Raw genomic sequence first — 13,155 nt, forward strand, 5'->3', positions numbered from 1 at the left:
CCGCCCCACACCGTGGTTCCGGGTTCGATTCCCGAGCCCGCCCGCCTCTCCCTAGGACGCTGCGGCACCGGGCCCGGCCGCGGTGGGGATCCCCTGTGGGGCGGCGGTGACCGCACCCGCTGGGAACGGCGCCGGGACTGGTGCGGACCCGCCCGGTGCTGCCCCGCCCCGCCCCGGCGCGCTCCCGCTGCCGCTCCGCCCCGCGGGGCCGCGCAGACCCGCCCGGCGCGGCGGGACTCTCCGGTAAGCGGCGGGAGCGGGAGCCAGCACCGCGCTGGTGGCCGGAGGCGGTGGGGCCGGCCCCTGTCCCGGTCCCATCCCGATGCTGCCCGCTCGCCCGGTGTCGCCAGTGCCGTCCTCCGCTTCCCCCCGCTGTGCCTGGGCAGCCCCCCAAGCCCCCGCCCGCCGCTCCATTCCTCTCCCGCCCCGGCCCAACCGGCCCAGAGACACCCCCCCCCGGGCCCGCCTCGCTTTCCCTCCCCGGGACGCTGCACCGGACCGGCCCCGCTTCCCTTCGCCGCCCGCTCGGGCCGGCCGCGGGATGGAGGGAGCCGGGGGGCCGCGGGGCTCCGTGCCGCCCAGCCCGCGCTCCCGGGACCCCCCGGCCGGGCTGGAAGCCGCACCCCCCACCCGCCGGCATTTACCCCCCGGGACCTCCCTCCCGACCCCCTCCCGCCCGCGCCCGGCTCCCGCTGATCCACCAGCCAGGGCATCGCGCCTCGTCCCATCCCCGCCCCGGGGCGCTCCCGCGCGGCCCTGGCGGCGCCCCCGGCCCGACCCGGCTTCGGGGCGGTGGCTGCCCCGGGACACGGTGGCAGGGCCGCGGTCGTGCCGCTGCCGCGCTGCAGCCCTTCTCGTCTTTCTATTTTGCAGCGGGTGCCGGAGCAACGCGAGGCAGCTCCATGCCCTTCCCGCCCGGCCTCTGAACCCCACAGCGACCCTCAGCAGGTGAGAAACGTGGGGCTGGGGAGCGGATGCGTCTGTCCCGCACCCGTTCCGCACCCACCGGCTCCCCCCGAGCAGAGGGACCCTCCTGCAAGTCTGCTGTGTCCCGGCGCAGCCCCGCAGCTGCCCAGCCTCATGCATAGATCTGCTGCCGAGGGGTTCGCACCCGCCCGGCATGTGCCGCGCTCAGTGGTGAGCAGCACTGCCCGCTTGCGAAATGCTGCCAGGAGTTGAGCAACACCGGGCATGGGTCCAGCCCCGCTGCTTCCCACTTACACACTGGCATGGGCTCCCACAGCCCCAGAGTTGGGACCGTGTGGCCTGGAGTTGTGTCCTGGGGGACATGGCACCTATGGCTGCCCCTGATCCCCTTGGTGCAGGCAGGGATGTGGGCAGAGCTGGTCCCCGGGGGCAAACGGGGCTGCCCCATGCTTCTGCAGCCAGAGAGGCCCCCATAGTCTCTGCTCTGGTGTCGGGAAGCAGGATCGCTCCGGGCAGGAATCATGTCAGTGGGTCAGTGATGGTCGTGGGGGCTGTGGGGAGATGTGTGTCGCCCCCCTGTGCAGTGGCTCTGGGCACAAGCTGCAGAGTCTCTGCCGGGGCATCAGCCCCGAGGGCAGTGGAGACCGCCCAGCTCTGCTGTCGTGCCCTTCGGGGTCGCTGCACCGCTTCAAGCGGCTGCCAGGAGCGCGGGATTTGATCGCTCTAACAACCCTGCTGGCACCGGTGCCTCTGCCTCCCTGCGGGCAGCCCTTCCGTCTGCCCCAGCCTCCTCCGGCACCGGGGGCCAGGAGCAGGGCTGGCCCTGAGCCCAGGTAGGGGATACTCTGGGTGGGCTCTGCCCCATACCCCCTCGCTGCTCCCCAGGCCTTCAGTGCTGCCTCACACTGCCATGGTGGGTTCTGGCTGCCCCCTGCCTCACTGCCCTCCTGCCTGTACCTGGCAGGTGTGGGGCCCTGCTTGGCCACGTGTCCTCCCGACGGTCACTGCTATCGGTGTCTGTGGGTGAAGGTGCACAGCAGGGCCGGCTTGGGGGATCCCTGCACTGGTGAGGGTCACCCCAGGGTTTGCTGCCTCCCCTGCCCTGCTGTGCTCTGTGCCACTGCAGGGAGAGCAGCGAGAGTGCTGCAGGGTGGGCTTGGGGACCCTCAGCGTGGGCAGGCCCATTACAGGGGACAATCCTGTCACCCTCACCTCCTGCGACGTCCCAGGGATGGGATGGGGGTGGCCCAGCCCAGCCCCACAGCGGTGGCCCCTGGCCCAGGGATACTGGCCCAGCTGACGGAAAGGAGGGGGGGCCGCAGGAACTGCTGCCTGGCCGGGTCCTTGTGCTGGGCTGCGGGGTGGGGGGGGGGTCTGGCTGCCATCCCCAGTGCAGCCCCCACAATCGGAGCCCTGTCATTAGAGGGGACTGGGTGGCCGCAGGGACTGGGCTGGCTGCCTGAGGATGCCACGCTGGGGTTTGCCAGGGGCGCCGAGGCCGGCGGGGGGGCCCGGGCTGTCCCCCAGGCCCTCGCTTTCTGCCCCACAGCCCTTGCCCGGGTCACGCTGTCCATCCCCCGCGGGACCCTCAGTGCCGGGTCTGTGCAGGCAAAGCCCCCGGCATCCGCTCCTGCCTGCGCCCACGGGGCTGTGGGATGGCCCTCCGCGCCCCCCCGCCCCCCCCCCCCCCCGGCTGGCTGGTCTGCGGGGCAGGACCGTGGCCCCTGCGCTGGCACTCGCTGCCGGTGGCGATCGCTGCTGGCTGCCCCCGAGCGCAGCAGGAGCCGCGGCACGGAGGTGGGGCTGACCGAGGAGCCAGGCCGGGGCTTGGCACCGCCGCTGTTTGGACGGAGCGGCCCGGTGCTGGCCGGGACACAGGCGCTGCAGCAGCCGCCGGCGGCGGCGGTTTTTTTTCTTCTACGCCGGTATAAAAGCTGCCGCCGGCGGCCGGCGCTCGGCAGCCCCGGCACAGCGGGGCAGAGCGGCGGCCTTGGCCTCGCCGCGGAGGGAGGGACCCGGCCCACGAGAGAGGCAGGCGGAGGGGCCGCGGGCCCCGCCGCGCCCTGGGCCCCACTCCGTCTCCCGCGGGGGCAGGTCCCCGCCCCGGGGGCGCGCACCGGCCGGACAGGCGCCCGGTACCCCTGCGGGCAGCGGCGGCAACGCAGCAGAAACCGCAGCCTTTCCGGGTCGGCGGGCGATGGGGTGAGTGGGGCCAGGCCGCCCACTCGTGCCGGGGCCCGTGGGGCACAGCCGGGCTCACACACACCCCGGCCTCTGGGCAGCCGCGGGTGGGTGGTCATACGGCCCCCAGCCCTACCGTGGGTGACGGCGTGGAGGGCTGCGGCCAGGCACACCCCCCACGGGCAGCCGCCGAGGACCCCGGGGTCGGTGCCGGTGCATCTCCCCGGGGTGGTACGTGGAGCTCGGCACCGTGGCGCGGGGGCAGCGGGTCCGTGGGGGCGGCAGCTGTGCCCACTCCTTCCCGCGGCTGGGATGGGGACAGCGGTGGGGACCGCGGGCCGGGGCGGCAGGAGCCTCGCACGGGGGGGCCGGTGCCGCACGGGGGGTCCGGTGCCGCACGGGGGGTCCCGGCCTCTCTAGGTCTGGGCCGGGGCGGCGGGGGGCTGCATCCTGCGGGGTCCGCAGGACAGCCCCTGCCCGGGGTGGCTGTGCCTGCCCTGCCTGTCATTACCCCGGGCCGGTCCCCGGGCGCGGCGGTGGCACCGCGTGGGCGTGGGCGCCGAGCCACGCAGCGCTGTGATTCATCTCCCGGATCTGGCGGTTTCGAGGTCGCGGGGCGGGGGGTGCGGGATGGGGGGAGGATATTTTTGGTGGCAGCTTCTAAAGTTGCAGTGTCTAGAAAACCTCTGCCAGGCTGGGGGCCGCACCGTCGCGGCGTTGTCCTGGCCCAGCTGCGTCCCGCGGGTCCGCCGCGGCCATGAGGGGCTGCGGGACCCCAGCCCCCCACGCCGGGTGGGCGCATGGGCGGCGGGGTCTCCCGGAGCAGCCAGGTGAGCCGGGCAGGAGGGAGTCGGGGCAGCTGACCCATGCCATGCGGACCCCACGGAGCTGGGGGGGGCTGGCACGGAGCTGCATGGCTGTGCGGGGGTCTGCACCGCCTGCCAGGAGCCCCCGCCCCACCCCCCCCCACCCCCCCCACCTACCCCCCACCCCCCCCCCACCCCATCTTGGGCGAACTCCGGCCCTTGGGTGCAGGTGCTGCCCGGGAAGTGAGGGGCTGCTGGGGGCTCTGGGTGGTCTCCTGCCCTCAGGTCCTCAGGGGTAGGTGGGGGAGCTGGAGTGTGCTGCCAGCCCCTCCCGGCACCGCTCCCCATTTGGGGGTGCAGGGAGCTGGGGGGCCTGTGCTCTGCCCGTGCCGGTGGGGGGTCGGTGCATGGCCACCGCGGGTGCTGGTGGTGCGTGCCGGGGCTCCCGGTGGTGCGGGGAGCGTGGCAGAGCCCGGGCACTGTTAGGCACGGACACAGCCCTGTTTCGGAGTACTACCCTCGGCCGGTGCTGCTGGCGCCGGTGCCGGGCGGCTCTGCCAGGGCCAGCTCGCGTGGGGCAGGAGCACCCCGAGGAGCAGCGGGGGGAGCATGGCCGTGCCAGACCACCCGCTCCCTCCTGCTGCCGCGGGCTGGGCTGTCCCGGGGCAGCCGTCCCGGTGGGAGCCCGGGCTCCGGGCAGCCCCTGCTGCGGCGAGGGTCTGTGCGGACCCACGGGGACGGGGGACGGGTCTGTGCTCCCCTCTGCCGCGGCGGGGCGGGTCCGGGGGAAGGCGGCCGTGGCCGAGGGGCCGTGATGGGCGCTGGCTGTGGCTCTGAGCCTGGGCGCAGCATCTGCCAGCTGCGCTCTCGACGGTGACGGGCGACCCGGGGGGGAGCGGGTCCTGCTGGGCAGCGGGCGGCGAGCATCACTCCACGGTGGCCGTGAGCCGTGGCCGTGCACCGCCCCTGCTTGGGTGTTCCAGGACACCGCACGCCGCAGCGGGACGGGCTCCGGTGAGCACCCGTGGCAAGGTGGGGTGACCCGTGCCAGGGTCCCAGCCCCGGTCGAGGAGCCCAGAGGAGTTCCCGTGCCTGCCAGGGTGTCGGTGCGGCATCGCTGCTGGCAGAGGTGGCGGCAGGAGAATGGGGGGACGGGCCTGGGGGTGCGGAGCACCCCCGGGGCAGCCGTCGCCATCCCTGGGCTCCCCCTGTTCCACGGGGCCCGGGCCCGGGCTCGCCGTGCTGGGCACAGCCTGACCTGCGCTGGGCTCGCCCTGCTGCAATTTCGGCTGGAAATCGGGCACAGGCAGTTCCCGGGGTGGTGGCTGCCAGTGCGGGAGGGGCAGCCAGGGACGCGGTGCGTCCTCCAACACCCGGTGCCAGGCGGGCGGGGCGCGGGCAGGGCCGGCAAACGCGGCCCCGGCTCCCGGCCAGGCGCGGCACGGCGGTCGCCTCGTCCCCGGCAGCGGCCACAAGCGTGGGGCGCGCCCGTGCGTGCTGACCCCGCGGCGGGGGGCCCGACAGCAGGGGGCGGGCAGCGGGGCTCTGGCTGGCCCCCGCCGCCCCGGCCTCGCCTCCCGCCTGGCTCGGCCCGCCGCCGGTCCGGTCTCCCCTCCCGGGTGCCGGCGGGGGGGGCTTGGCGCGGGGGGGGGCGGGAGCCTGCGGGCCCCCACGGCGGCGTGGGGCGTGGGGCCGGGCCCTCTAATCGCCTCAGCGGATCAGGCAGGCCGGGGCCGGTCCCAGGAATGCGGCTGCGGCAGCGGCGGGAGCCGCCGGGCCGGCTCGCGCACAGGCGCTGATCGGAGCCAGCCGGTAATTAGCGGCGCGGCGCTGGCAGCCGCGGCCCTCTGCGGGCCTGCCCCGCTCGCTGCCCCGGCCCCTTCCTCGCACAAGGGGCCATTGTGTGCGCCGCCGGCCCCACGGGGCGCGGCAGCCTCGGCGCCGCTCCGGTCCCCGCCGCCCCGTCCCCCCGGCACAGCCGGAGCCCCTGGGCCCGGAGCAGGGCGAGGTGGTGGCACTGCGGCCGCGCGGGTGCCCGGAGGCACGGGGCGCTGGTGGCGCAACCCCGGGCACCGGCGGAGCCCCGCGGCTGCCGGGCGTCCCGCCTCGCCGACCTGCGCCCCCGGCCCGGGGTGCGGTGGGGGCGGGTGGGGACCGATCCGGCGCGGTGCGGGGTCTCCCGGGCAGGCTGGCTCCAGGCGCCACTCTGCAGGGCTGGCACGAGCCGCTGAGCCGCTGCCGGCCGGCTGCCCAGCTGTGCCTGCCCGGTGACTCAGCCACCACCACGGAAAGCAGAAGTTGCCCCCTCCGGGTGCCCATCACCCTTTCCAGCAGGGTCAGGCCACAGGCTCCGGGGCACCGCGTGTCCCCTGCACGCCGGGCCTGGCACCGTGGGCTCACCCACCCTGGCACCAACCTGCCAGGTCCCTGCAGTGGCACTGCTAGAGCCTGGGGGTGAGGGGCTGGTGGCACCTCAGGGGGCCAGGAGCCCCCCTTTTTGGGTGATGGGCTGGCAGCCGGCTGCCCCATGCCGAAAGCCGGTGAGAGTGCAGCTTGGTGCCGCTTCCCAGCCCGGTGTTCCTGGAGAACAATCCCAAGTGTGTTCCCGGGGCCCTAATCCCTGCGAGCTGCCAATGGGATTAAACCCAAAAAGCGGTTTAGGGCTGGGAGCGGTGAGTGCCTTCCCACGCTGGAGCCCTGGCACCTGCCAGCTGCAGTGGCCTGCCACCACATCCCTGCGATGGGTGGGATGGGGCACTGTCCTGCGGGAGCTCTGCCCAGGCATGACACTGGTGGGGGTCCCACAGTCTGGCTGGGCTGGCACGAAGGCGCTGGCTGTGCCCGGCTGGTTGCTCAATGCTGCTGACCTCCCTGTGGGTTCTGCCCCCCCCACCACAATGCCCTGGAGCCCCCTGCTCCCGGCAGCTGCTCTCACCGGCACTGGGGAGCCTCCCCCCCCCTTGCTGGTCCTAGTCCTCAGGGCTGAGGGGGGATGCAGCCATGTGAGACCCCAGGAGCACAGGGTGCTGGGTGCCCTGTGCTGGAAAGGGACCCCTTGCACCCCCCTCGAGTCACCCAGCAAGGGCAGGCTGGGGGTACCAGCTCCATTTGGGAAGGGAGAACAGAGGTGCTGGCTCCTTCCGCAGTTCTAGCCTTAGTGGGTCGGGCAGGTGCACTGGTGAGACTGGATCAGCTCTCTGCTACCTGTGCCACAGCGGGGGCTGGCTGCAGTCACTCTCAGGCATGGCACTGCGGGGTGCACAGATCGGGGGGTCCCCATCCCAAGTAGCAGGGGGAGTTCTGGCTGCTGGCTGTGGCTTGGCGTGCGCCCCAGGAGAGCGGTGTGGCAGGTCGGCTAATCTGCACTCGCTGGAATGTGGATGTGCTGGCTCAGGCCCCGCATGGGGAGCAGGGATTAGGGAGCAGCCGGAGCTGGGTGGCACCAAACCTAGGAGATGGTGTGATCTAGTGCGGTGGCTAGGCTCGAGGAGCCACGGCCTCGGCAAATGCCAAGCCTGGCTGTGGCCACCATGCTTGCACCCCAGGGTGCCTGTGAGGCACGGTGTGGCGGGAGGGGTGCCAGTGATGGTGACGAGGATGGTGATGGTGAGCCACCCATGTGAGACGCAGTCATCCGTCACCACCCTCCTCAGTCCCCGCCGTCACGTGGGGCCACCTCCCGCGGCAATAAACCCAGCACGCTGGTGCCGGAGGGGTCAGCCTGGTGCACCGGGAGCTGCCGAGGGGCAAGTGCAGGGCGAAGATGGCCGGTGGGCAGGTGTGGGGGGATGGGATGGGGGTACTGGGGGGCTTTCAGGGCTGGGGGGGGTGTCCGTTCCTGCCACTGCCCCCCAGGGCCTGGCTCCCTGCCTGCCCTGCGGGTCTGGGTGTGTGCCCAGGGTCCTGCCGGGGGGGCTGGCCCCTCCCGCTGCCCCGGCTCTGCTTCCCTCCTGGCATTTGTCTTGGCCACTGCTCTCCCGCTCCCACTGGCAGCCAAGACAAACCAGCCTGGGGCCAGCCCTGCCTGCGCCTCCCCCCGGCCCCTGGGCAGACCCCGACCCCCTGCCTGTGGCTTTGCCGCGGGGGCAGCAGTGGCACCCGGTGCCTGGGAGAAGGGGGGCATCTCCGCTGCCGGTGGGGAGCACCAGCTGTGCCCCTGAGCACCTTTCTCTGCCTGCAGGTTATGCTGCCCCGACAGCGTCCCCTGAGCCCCCGTGAGAAGGAGAAGGGCTAAGCTGGCTGTCCTGGGCCGCCGCGCCGGCACCATGACCCACTCCCAGGTGTCCTCCGAGATCCACCACATCGTCTCCTCTGCCTTCCAGAGTGTAAGTGCCATGGTGGGCGCAGCCCCACGGCTGCTGGGAGGGGAACGGTGGGGCTGCGTGCGTGCCGCTGCCTGGCTGGGCAAGGGGTGCTGCGGCATGTCCCTCCTGCCATGCTGCACTGCAGGGTGGTGCCCCGTGGCTGAGGGGTGCTGGCAGGGCTGCATGGCGCTCACCCCGTTGGCACTTGCTGCGTTGCATGGCCATGGGGCAGGGCCGTGCCCCACAGCTGCCACCCTGGGGCAGGCTGAGCTGACTGTGCCAGGGCGGTGGGTGGCCTTGAGGCAGGTGCTGCTGGGGCGCGTTGGGCTGGGGCCGCAGGCTCTGCCGGTGCCGCTTGCCTGCCCCAGCTGTGTGCGGTGCCAGTGCTGCCAGCGCTGCACTCGGTGTGGGTTCATGGGGTTGCCCAGGAGCAGAGTTAATGATTAACCCTTTGCATCGTGCTGCGCGGCTGCCTGGTGCCGTTGGGCAAGTCCCCATTGCCACGTGACCGGGGATGGGACCTTGTGTCCCCTTCCTCGCGGCTCCGCTACCTATGGATTTCCTCCTGTGCTCCCGGGTAAGCTGTGGCCTCGCCCCAGCTGGCAGGTCCCTCGCCCCACTGGCACCCATCCTGGGGCTGAAGCTGGGCCCAGCATGGCCGTGGGTGTCCCGTGGGCGAGGGAGCGTGCCGGGGCACGCAGGGACATGGGGCATTGCTCCGGCATGGGGAGCTGGCTTGGGTGCTGTTCAGCCCCACTGACAGCCGTGTGCCCCCCTGGGCCACAGCGCACATGGGGACGTGGGCACTTGGTCACGCCAGGCCGGGGACAAGGCATGTTCAGCAAGGGGATCCTGGGTGTCACTGTGGGCACAGTTGGAGTGCAAGTGCTGGGGTCTGGAGGAGCCAGGCCCCTGGGGTGGCAGGGACAGGTGACATGGTCACGGTGTGGGCAGTGGATGGGGAGTCCAAGGTTGTTTTGGAGCAGGCGGGACCCTGGAGTTGCGGTGTGGGGGTGCACTCCCAGGTGGGGGGCTGTCTCGCTGGGAGCCGCAGGAGCTGCTGGGGCACTGCAGGCACTGGGCTGTAGGGGGGGGGTCTCAGCGGGCGGGGGCTGTCAGAGGGGTCTCTGGGGGCAGCAGGAGGGATGTGGCAGGAGTGGGGGGATGTGGGCAGAGGATGCGGCCTGACTGCCGCTGTCACAAGGCAGTCATGATGCCATGGGGTGGTGGGTGTAATGGGATGGTACGGGGCTGTCTGTTCCCTGTCACCCCGTGGCGGTAGCAGGGCCAGGGGGCTTTGGAGTCACCGCACAGTGGGGACGGGGGCCAGGAGACCATGGCTCCGCTTGAGGACACGATACTGGGGCTGGGATGTGCCAGGTTGGGGGGGCTGTGGCACCGCCATGGGGCACAGACTCCAGGTGTGGGGCTGTCCCCGGGGAGGGTGGCAGCCCCCACTGCCGTCCGCAGGTGTCCCAGCAGAGCCTGACACCCACCGCCTTGGTAGGGGACAGTGCCTAGGGTGCCCCTGTCCCCATCCCCGCCCCCTGCCATGTCCGGCTGTCACTGTCCTCCCCGGCCCCCTCCTCCTGGTGCCCCCAGCCCCATGTCGTCCTGCCGGGGGGGTCAGGGACCTGCCTCTTCCCGGGGGTCGCTGCGGGTGGCCAGGGCAGGGACCGACCCCCGGGCTGAGCACTGCCGGTGGCTCGGGGCGGGGGGTGGGGAAAGCACCTGCCTTGCCGGGGAGGGCTTGACCGGGAACGGGGGCGTGGGGGGGAAGCCATGCATTACCGAGTGGGTGGCGACCCGGCCCGGCCCGGCCCGACCCGTGCTGCACCGGGGGGGTGGGGGGTGGTGCGACCGTTGGGGGGCGTCGTGCGGCCGCGAGCAGAGTCGGTGCGTTCCGGGGGCCCGTGCAAGGCTGGGGGGGTCGGTGCGTTCGCGGGGGGGTCGGTGCAGTGCCGGGGGAGTCAGAGCTCGGCCGGGGGTCGGTGCATTGTGCCGGGGGGGGGCGGGGGAGGGCGGGGTCGGTGCGTTCCCCGGGGGAGGGGGTCGGTGCGTTGCCGGGGTGGTCAGTAGGTTCCCGAGGGGGGTCGGTGCATTACCGGGGGTAGGTGCTTTCCCGGGGGCGTCGGTGCATTGCCGGGGGTCGGTGCATTGCCAGGGGGGAAGCCGGAGCTTGGCAGGGGGGCGCAGCCCGATGCTGCGGGCGCAGCCGGTGCCCTCTGCGGGCCGCTGTCACCTTGAGGCGGGCACGGGGCGGCTCCGTCAATATTTGGCGAGGCCGGGGAAGGAACCGCCGCCCCCCGCCCCCCCCGCCGCCCCCCCCCCGCCGCCCCCATCCCCGGCCGTGCCGTGCCGCCCCGATAAAGCGCTGCGGGAGCTGCGGCGGGAGCGCGGCTCCGCCATGACTCAGGTAGGACCAGCCGGGTGGGGACGGCCCCCCCCAGCACCCCCCCTGTATCCATTCCTGCATCCCCCCTCTGCACCACCGCACCCCCTGCCCTGCACCCCTCGTCCCGTCCCGTCCCCCCCCAGCCCTGCACCCCTGCACTGCACCCCCCACCCTCCTGCACCCCCCCGGCCCCCCTCAGTCCTGCACCCCTGCACCACCTGCACCCACATCCCCCTCGACCCCTGCCCCGGCTCAGGAGCCCACCCCTTGCACCCCAGCACCCACAGCTGGGTAGCACCAGCAGCATGGGGATGGGGACACAGCACCGGGGGCACAGCACCAGGGGCACTGCAGGTGCTAGGGCTGGGGTCCACAGGGGGGCATGGCACTGGGGGTTCTGGGGGTACATAGGGGGGCACGGCACCATGGCATGGCACTGGGGGAACAGAGGGTGCACAGGGAGCACAGCATTGGGGGTGCTGGGGGTATACACGGGGGCACGGCACCAGGACGCGGCACTGGGGGTGCTGTGTCCAGGCTGACCGGGGAGTATGGCACTGGGGTGCCAGGCTGGGGCTGCAGCAGGGATGCAGGTACTGGGGTGCTGGGCACATGCAGGGGATTGCAGCGCTGAGGCTGGGGTGTGTGTGGGGTGGCCAGCACCCAGCTCAGGGGTGCAGCGGGGGTACATGGCCCATGGAGCACTGGCAGGCACGTCCCTTGGGTGCAGTCTGTGGGGAGTCAGGAGAGCCGGTGTCCGGGGTGCCTGTTGTGCGGGGCTGTGTGACCACAGCACACTGGGAACTGGCAGCATGGTGGGCAACAGTGCCAGTGGTGCTGGGTGCCCGCTCAGCCCCGCTGCTGCCCCCACAGCCTGAGCAGGAGACACCAGGCGCCGGCTCACCTGTATTCGGGGAGGAGGAGGAGGAGAAGGACCTGAACAAGGCGCTGGGGGTCGAGCGCTTCGAGGAGATCCTGTGTGACGCACACCCACGCAACGCGGAGGAGGCCGGGCGCAGCTACGGCGAGGAAGACTTCGAATGTGAGTGTGGCCCGGGGGGCAGCAGGCAGGCAGCAGGCAGGGCACCAACCCACCCTGTCCCCCGCAGACCACCGCCAGTCATCCCACCACATCCATCATCCACTCTCCACGCACCTGCCCCCTGACACCCGCCGCAAGAAGGGGGTGCCAAAAAGGGGCAAGAAGAAGCACCGCCGTGCCTCTGTCCCTGGCGAGACCCCCACCATCGAGGAGGCTGAAGAGGATGAGGATGAGGCATGTGACACGGAGACAGAGCGGTCGGTGGAGGAACTCCTGCAGCCCGGCCCACCCGATGCAGTGCAGGTGAGCCAGGGCTGGGTGTGGGGCGCAGTGCTGTGCTCCCCCTGCTCCAGGGGCCCTTGGGGTGGGCTGGGCTGGGCATGGCCAGGGTGCCAAGGCTGGAGAGGAGCTGGAGCCAGTGGTGCCTGTGGCTGGGGCACACGGCTCCACAGCAGCCAGTTCCTCCCATGCCGCCTCTCAGTTCTTCTTGCAGGAGGATGAGGTGGCTGACCGCCGGGTGGAGGAGCCGGCGATGCCCCCTGTACTGCCTGGCTCCCCCTTGGAGCCCCATGGGTCCATGTCCCCCAAGGAAGCCCGGGTAGGCAGGTGAGTGGGGACCAGGGCCAAGTAGTGCAGGGGCTTACCTGGAGCTTGGGTGGGGATGGGGCTCTCAGGGGCAAGCAGCCCCCTCCAGCTGCCCCACAGCAGGGCTGGGGGCAGAGCAGGGGCTGAGCTCTGAGGTGGGTGCCTGCCTTGCAGCCCCGATGTGGAAGAGGGAGGTTTGGTGGAGGGAGCAGCTGCCACCGAGGCTGGCTCCCCTGGTCGCTCCATTTCCAAGTCGCAGCCGGGGCACCGCAGCTACAACCTGCATGAGCGGCGGCGGATTGGCAGCATGACAGGTGTGGAGCAGGACCGGTACCAGAAGATGCCGACAGACGAGTCAGAGGCCCAGACACTGGCCTCAGCTGACCTGGACTACATGAAGAGTGAGTGGGGGGCACCTTGCACCCTGGGGGCCATGCTGACAGCAGCCGTTGGCGCAGCAGGAGCTGAGCCGTGCACCGGGGCAAGCTGGGCTGGGGCTGGTGGGTCTGGCAGTGCTGGGTCGCCCCACAGCTGCAGCGGAGCCAGGTTGGGCACAGGCTCTGGCCGCACTCCAGGGGCTGGGTATGGTCACAGGGGACCACTTCCCAGGATGCCAGGGATGCGCCAGGTCTGCATCCATGTGGAGTGTGGCCAGGAGCCGTAGCCAGGGTGGCTGGAGCCAGAGGCGGTGGTGGTGCCTCCCCTGGGTGCTCGCCAACCCCTGGTGATTCGCAGCTCTGGGGACTCTGAGTGACGCTGCTGCCTCAGAGCTCCCTGGGGAGCGCTGCCTGCAACAGAGCCCGCGCACTGACAGGCACGCACAGCCCTTGGCACGGGGGGCTTGGGTGACCCCTCTGCAAGGAGCCACCACAGCTCCTGCCCCTCACCACTGGCACTGGAGAAGCAGCGACCAGG

At 72.3% G+C, this 13,155-nt stretch overlaps 1 protein-coding gene across 2 annotated transcripts in view; it reads left to right on the top strand.

Annotated features, from left to right (window-relative positions):
- Positions 1–13,155, top strand: part of SLC4A2 (solute carrier family 4 member 2) — a 19,732-nt gene continuing 6,577 nt past the window's right edge. Inside the window, exons 1-7 of one of the 2 annotated variants that reach the window (XM_056334134.1) lie at positions 1–243; positions 874–948; positions 8,095–8,239; positions 11,487–11,655; positions 11,723–11,958; positions 12,137–12,261; positions 12,415–12,641. In XM_056334134.1, the coding sequence (XP_056190109.1) occupies positions 8,180–8,239; positions 11,487–11,655; positions 11,723–11,958; positions 12,137–12,261; positions 12,415–12,641 (817 nt within the window). In that variant the 5' untranslated portion in view covers positions 1–243; positions 874–948; positions 8,095–8,179. Of the gene's footprint in view, positions 244–873; positions 949–8,094; positions 8,240–8,273; positions 8,796–11,486; positions 11,656–11,722; positions 11,959–12,136; positions 12,262–12,414; positions 12,642–13,155 lie in introns of those variants that run through there. The other variant, XM_056334133.1, reaches the window with a different exon arrangement.

The sequence above is a fragment of the Falco biarmicus genome, chromosome 4, assembly GCF_023638135.1.
Source record: "Falco biarmicus isolate bFalBia1 chromosome 4, bFalBia1.pri, whole genome shotgun sequence".
In the NCBI taxonomy this organism is placed as follows: domain Eukaryota; kingdom Metazoa; phylum Chordata; class Aves; order Falconiformes; family Falconidae; genus Falco; species Falco biarmicus.